General features: G+C 37.5%; 1 protein-coding gene across 5 annotated transcripts; it reads left to right on the top strand.

Annotated features, from left to right (window-relative positions):
• The first annotated feature begins 2816 nt into the window (after positions 1 to 2816).
• LOC133830971 (serine/arginine-rich splicing factor RS2Z33) lies at positions 2817 to 5580 on the top strand. 5 transcript variants are annotated; one of them, XM_062261106.1, is made up of 7 exons: positions 2817 to 2964; positions 3288 to 3401; positions 4017 to 4056; positions 4205 to 4300; positions 4508 to 4695; positions 4775 to 4870; positions 4988 to 5580. In XM_062261106.1, exons 2-7 carry the CDS (start codon positions 3295 to 3297, stop codon positions 5367 to 5369), a joined length of 909 nt encoding a protein of 302 aa, XP_062117090.1. In that variant the 5' UTR covers positions 2817 to 2964; positions 3288 to 3294; the 3' UTR covers positions 5370 to 5580. The 5 variants fall into 5 exon arrangements, with proteins under 5 accessions (XP_062117090.1, XP_062117091.1, XP_062117092.1 ...); XM_062261107.1 differs by having other exon boundaries at positions 2827 to 2959; XM_062261108.1 differs by having other exon boundaries at positions 2908 to 2964; positions 3264 to 3401.
• The last annotated feature ends 1230 nt before the right edge of the window (positions 5581 to 6810 follow it).

Genomic DNA, 6810 nt, shown 5'->3' with positions numbered 1-6810 from the left:
CAGGTTGGCGAAGATAATCTATGGAGTACTCCACTTTTGTTGAATCAAGGGGAAAAAGGCTCTACTTCAGCCTCAACATCTCAATTACTGACATCTTCTTGTCTTGCTCGTGACGATGCCCATCTGCTACATCAGGCTTTGTGGGAGATTCCTCACGTTCTTCCCTTTCAAACTCCAATTCCACATCATCGTCTACAAAGTTAATAACACGTCCCATGAGTAGTTCATCTGGTCCTTGAATAATAGAGTCATGAAATTCTTTCTCTTCGGGTCTTGGATTGAGCGTGGCCTTCACAAGATTCTGCAACAAAATAATAAATTAATAAAGTATAAACATTACTTATAAATCACAAACTCAAATAAAATCTTAACGACTTACACTTTTTTTCTTAAATACACCTTCAATATCTTTCTCTTTCAGCATTTTATGCGCTGACCAGCTAAGCATTCTTGGAAAGGCCAGGGGTTGTTGATCAGCAAATGCAGAGAACTTTGTGAAAATTTCATAGGCCCAATATTGCAGAGCAATGGCATAACCATAAATTGTGTACAGAAGTGCTGGTCTTTTTCTCTTTTGCTCAACATTCTTCAAGTATTTATTCCTTAGCCTTTCCATATCTTTTGCCAAGCCGAATAATGTCTTCTCGTACGATAATCTCCCCCAAGGATAGTTGAAGAAGTCATCTTCATTTTCCACGATGGAAAGGACATCAATAAAGCATTTCTTCTTTGGTTCACTAGGTAATAAAAGAGAGTCTACCAAAAAACATAGACCTAATTTCCATACGTCTTCTTTCACATCGCACCTTTTGAATCCATCTTCCAACTCTTCAGAAGACAAACATTCTTTATTGTTCAAGTATGTCTGGAGAAGTCTTTTACTCTTGGTCATTTCTTTATACTTTTCCTGATCCGGAGAAATTCCACAATTCAATCCAGTGATCAAACCAAATTCACTAATTCCAAACCTTGTATTCTGACCACAAATATTAAAATTCAAGCAGTATTCGTTCTTTCCTCTACCAACAACTCTCCTAAGCAGTAACTGGTGAATAATAACTCCTGAATATTGTAGAGGCGGAGCTAAGAAGAATTGCTTGAATGGTGACTGTTTCGCTCATTCCAACAAGTCAAATGTCGTGAACTTCGCTATTATTGTACTCATAATGCTCCCTCCCCTATACGCAGCCTTTGCTGGATAATGCCTTTCAGTAGGAAGCATGAGGAGTGACATCTGAAAAGGTAAATTAAATAAGCCCTTAATACATAACTCAGATATATTCACACTTTCTTCACATATGGTTCACACATTATTTACACATGGTTCACGCATAGCTCACCCAAATTCACACCAACCTCACATAATTCACACACAGTTCACACATAGTTCACACACAGTTCACACACAGTTCACACATAGTTCACACATACTTCACACATAGTTCACACACAATTCACACATATTTCCTCAAAAGTTCCCAAAATACAGTCCCATTCCTCATTCTAGTCAACCTTTTCTTGGTTATATTATAGAAATATATGTATATATATATTCATGATTTCAGCCGAGGCCATACCATAATACACATCACTTAGAAATTATTTCAACACTTCAAAATAAGACAGTACAATTTGATATTGACAGTATGTACAAGTTTCTCATCATACTCTTGCCTCACTACAAGGAAATAAGTCTAATAATGGCTTATTATAATCAAGAAAAGGTTCAAGAATCACTTTTAATAGGGTTAGTTAGTGTAGTTTCCTTTTATAATTCACACATTATTCACCATAAGTTCAAAACATGGTTCACACACCATTCACACCAAATTCACACATGGTTCACACATCATTCTCACATTGTTCACTATAATTTCGGAACATGGTTCGCACATCGTTCACACACTATTCACACCAAATTCACACACTATTCACACTAAAATCACACATAGTTCACACCAACTTCACTTCATACATGGTTCACACCACAATCACACATGGTTCACACCAATTTCACACATTGTTCACACTGAAATTACATATGGTTCACAACAACTTCACTTCACACATGGTTCACACTAAATTCACACCACAATCACACATGGTTCACACCAATTTCACACATTGTTCACACTGAAATTACATATGGTTCACAATAACTTCACTTCACACCAAATTCACACTAAATTCACTCCTTATTTCCCAATTAAAACATGCCTCAAGTAGTTAGAAATTTAACCAAAGTACAAATTCAAAATAAACAAAGGAGTCATAATAACAACAAGGGATCCCAACAACAATACCTTGGGCTAGGGTATCGGGCTTGCAAGGGGAGTGTGGGGTCTTAGGTGTTGTAAACCTTGGGCTCCGGCGACGTGGGCTCGACGATATGGCTGAAATGTGGGTGGGTTCGGCGTCGGGACCAAGCGGAGGGGATGGGTTCGTGGGTTCGGGACCAAGAGTGTAAAAGGAGCTGGTGGCTGTGGAGATGATGACGCAAGTGGGAGGAGGGACGAGGTGGGTGCTGGCCGGAGTACCATCGCAGCTTCGACGGGAATAAATCTGGGTTTGGGAGGGAGGGTTTTCAATGGACGGGAAGGGGGAAGGAGAAGAAACCAGAGTTTTATTTGGGTTGTTTAACAAAAGGGATAATTTTGTCTTAAATGGTTAAAAATGTGAAAAACTTTAACTAAGGGTTAGAGTTATAAATATAGGGCTGAATAAGGTGAATAAGGTTAGTTTGTGGAGTTACCCAATCTAATTATCCAAATCTCCCTTGCATACGTCAGCGAATCATAACCGTCCATTTCATCAGAACAAATCGTGACCGTGAACTCTGTCGGATCTCTTCCGTATAAATAATCATTAATCGCATTCTTTTGTACTTTTTCTTCAAAAGAGGGCTATTTCGAAATTTAGGGCTTCGCGTTCGTGTTTGTGTTTATTTTTGCTGTTGCAGGTAAGGTACGAACTCTCCTCCAATTTCTCCTTTTGATTGTTTTTTTGTTGTTCTTTTCTTTTTTTATGTTGTAATTTATATGTATACGTATATACGTATGTGTATTTTTTTTGGATTATCTTATGGCGAGTAAAGTAATGGTAGATCTTGCTTTGTTTCGGTGAAGCTGGTAAACAGAAGTTAATTAGGGTTCTTGCCTTTTCGAAATCCCCAAATCTGAGAAGACGAAAAATCTATATTTATAATTTTATTTCGTTAAATCTGTTTGAGAACTGGGTTTTGAAATTAGAAAATTTTCTTGAAGAAAAAGAAAAAATTGTGGGTGCAGATTGAAAATGCCTCGTTACGACGATCGATATGGTAATACCCGTCTGTATGTTGGTCGCCTATCCTCGAGGACCCGGTCCCGTGATTTGGATCGACTTTTCAGCAGATATGGAAGGTATAATGCTTGCTCTCTAATCTATACCTTGACTCTGTTTTTTTTACTCAGTAGCTTGTTGGTGATTTTCTGTATGTATGTGTTTGTATATACATGTCAATCAATGTTGTGATGTTCACTAGTGTCGATTGTTAAGAACATTATTTGTGTATCAAACAAATAATCTTGGGTTGCTTCCAAGTTAATCAGTTAGAAAGGGGTATGGGGATTTTTTTTCCACCAATGTGCTGGGGAAAAATTGGTTCTTTGCCAAGCATGATGTGGTGCTTGGTTTAATGTGACTATTCATGCTATGTGATGGAGCCCTTAGCTCCAAGGTGTCAGTGTTTTTTTAACTTGAATGATTTTGTTGAAGGTTTCTGGGGGTTTGGCCTAACCTCGAGGTCTTTGGTGGGAGGGTGGTGGCCTTGGTGGAATTGGTGGAAATTCTTGCCCCGATTGTATAGGAGTGACTTTGGCGATTCTTTCTGTAATGTTATTGCGTGTTTTTATGCAAATGGCAACCATTCTCAAACTGGTGTTTAGTTCGTCTCTGACGGGCAAAGTACAATAAATCCGAATCAGACTTTAAGATTGATGTATGATGCTTACTGTTTCTGGCAACCATTTACGCAGAGTACGAGATGTGGATATGAAGCGTGATTTTGCCTTTGTTGTAAGTTCTACTCACCTTAATCTGATGTTCTGTTATTGGCTTTAATAATGTCATTCATTTTTTAATTAGTCTTGAGAAGCTGTTTATAGATCAAATAATGCACTGTGTGCCTTTTGTTGGTTTTTTGTGCTCATTCTCTTGTTAACAGGAATTTGGTGATCCTCGAGATGCTGATGATGCAAGGTATAGCTTGGATGGTCGGGAATTTGATGGAAGTCGTCTCATTGTAGAGTTTGCAAAGGGGGTAAGGTCTATGAACCCAATGATCAAATGGAATTAGTTTTTCAAGGTCAATTTTTTCGATTGCTCCAGAAGATTGTTTGAATTGAACTTTACCTTTCAGTGGGATAAAATTATAAACAAAAAAAAAAAGACTGGAGGAAGTATAGCCTCAGTGTGTCATTAGATATATTCTCAGTAAAATTATTGTTTATTTTGCTCTGCTCGATAGGGGCCTCGTGGTTCTCGAGAATATCTAGGAAGAGGTCCTCCTCCTGGATCTGGACGTTGCTTTAATTGTGGTCTTGACGGCCATTGGGCTCGGGATTGCAAAGCTGGTGACTGGAAAAACAAGTGTTATCGCTGTGGAGAGAGAGGTCACATAGAAAGACAGTGCAACAATAGCCCAAAGGATCTAAGGTAAATCTTGTTGAGACACATGCATCATTTGTTATTTCATAATTAGCAGCTAGCTAGCATATTTAAATTCATATTGCAGGCGTGGGGGCAGTCTTTCACGATCTCCCATTAGGTCACGCTCACCTTGCCGTGGTCGAAGCCGCAGTCGTAGTTACAGCAGAAGCCGTAGTTATAGGTCAGATATCTTAATCTTACTTTCAACTTTGTTCTGATCAGATAATGTCAAAGCATCAGTATAGTATATTTCAATAGTCCTTGCTATATCTTTAACTTTGTATCTTTCTCTTGACAGCCGATCAAGATCCCCTGCAAGAAGTGGGCGAAGCTATGATCGTGATGGGGGATCAAGGAGCCCAGTCCCCTCCAAGACAAGGAAACACAGTCGAAGTGTCACACCTGATGATGTCAGTCCCAAGGTGAGAGAGAGCCTTTCTCCAAGAAATGGTAGATTGGCTGATGAGCAAGATGATGACTATAGCGGTAGCCCTAGGGGAAGGAGTAGAAGCCCCATTAGCCCTAAACGAGATAGCCCGGTTGGAAGGAGGTATCGAAGCCCCAACACAGCTAATGGCCGCAGCCAAAGTCCAAATCCCAGCCCCAGCCCTAGGGAGGATAGAAGTCCCGTTGATGATGATGATGACCGCCGTTCTCCGAGGGGCAGCCAATCACCTTAATCTAGTGCAAAAGTTGTTAAAATGGATGTTGTTTTAATAGTCATACTTATGTTTGGTACCATACTGTTGTTACCTTATTATTTAGTACAAACTTATTTAGAGCAAGTTGCTTGACTGGCTTACATGAGATGCTTGGACGTTGAACTATTGAACATTCATAAAATGTAGCATTTTCTATCGTGTGTTAATAATTTATCTCTCTTTTCATTTTTGTTTGATAGCAAGTGTTGTCATCAAAAGGGCCCAATGGTTTGTACCAAATCATTAGTCTTACTAGAGTTAAAATTCAAGGCCCGTATATAAGGGGAGGAGGTGTTTAGAAAAGTTATTTAATTCATTAAATTTAAGAAGATTGTTCATGAATTAAGATTAATGCGATTGCCAAATAACTAATAACCCGAATATCTTATATATTGGATTGAAATAACTGATAAAAATAAATTTACTATTAAATATTAACAAAATTGAAAAAATAAAACAGATATAACTCTCTTATTTGGATGGATGACTGAGACTACTTAATAATAACAAGATATTAAAAAAAAAAAAAACATATATAGTAGCATTTGATTGCCAAAAAGTACATAATATATATAATAAAATCTTAGTTTTTGTTTTAATAAAAAAAAAGACACGTTGTGGCAAGTTGCCAATGTCTCTTTAATATAAAAAATTATAAACAATATTGGGACTCACTTTAGTCTTTGGGAACTAAATGGTTCTTGCATTGGAGTTGCTCTAACTCTCTTATTTGGAAGAGTTATTGATATTTCTATCTCATATATCAATTTAAACTTTAAGTTAGGGAGTCATAAAATCAACCCTAGAATTATAGTGAATTTGCATTTTTTTTATTTTGGCTATTTAAATAAAGAATTTGAGAAAACATTACCTCAATTATATTAACCATTAATTATGCTATTATTAAATAATAATAAAAAAACTATAAAAGAGGGTGGCTTTAGTTTTTTTTTTTCTAAACAAAAATATTTAACAATAGAGACAAACTTATTTAATTATCATTAAAAAATAACAAAATAAAGAAAATGAAATAAAAAAAATTATAATTTATTATTACTCTAATACACTACTTTCATTCTCATTTGCCAATCTCCATCTTATCCATGTTGGCTCACGTCGCAGCTTTGCCGTCGTTTAGCATAGTTAGCATGGGCGGTCGGCCATAGTCGGCCAAGCAAAGCCAGAGGAGCAGTGCCGACTTTGGTGGGGGTAAAAAGGAGCAGTTGTGGCAGTGCGTGGAGGGTTGTGGAGCCTACTGCAAGCTTAACAAAGGTCCTCCGCCACTCCGGAGGAAGTTTTTGACAACCACTCTTACGTTCAGGTAACTTCGTCATCATTTTTTTCTCGAAATTAGCTGTTGTTGAGCTGCTTTTGTTACACCTTTTTGCGTTTTGTTCTTGTTTAAAGTGTTGATTTTCAG

This window comes from Humulus lupulus, chromosome 4 (genome assembly GCF_963169125.1).
Source record: "Humulus lupulus chromosome 4, drHumLupu1.1, whole genome shotgun sequence".
Lineage (NCBI taxonomy): Eukaryota > Viridiplantae > Streptophyta > Magnoliopsida > Rosales > Cannabaceae > Humulus > Humulus lupulus.
The sequence above is the reverse complement of the archived record's forward strand: the minus strand, read 5'-3'. Positions and strand labels throughout refer to the sequence as shown.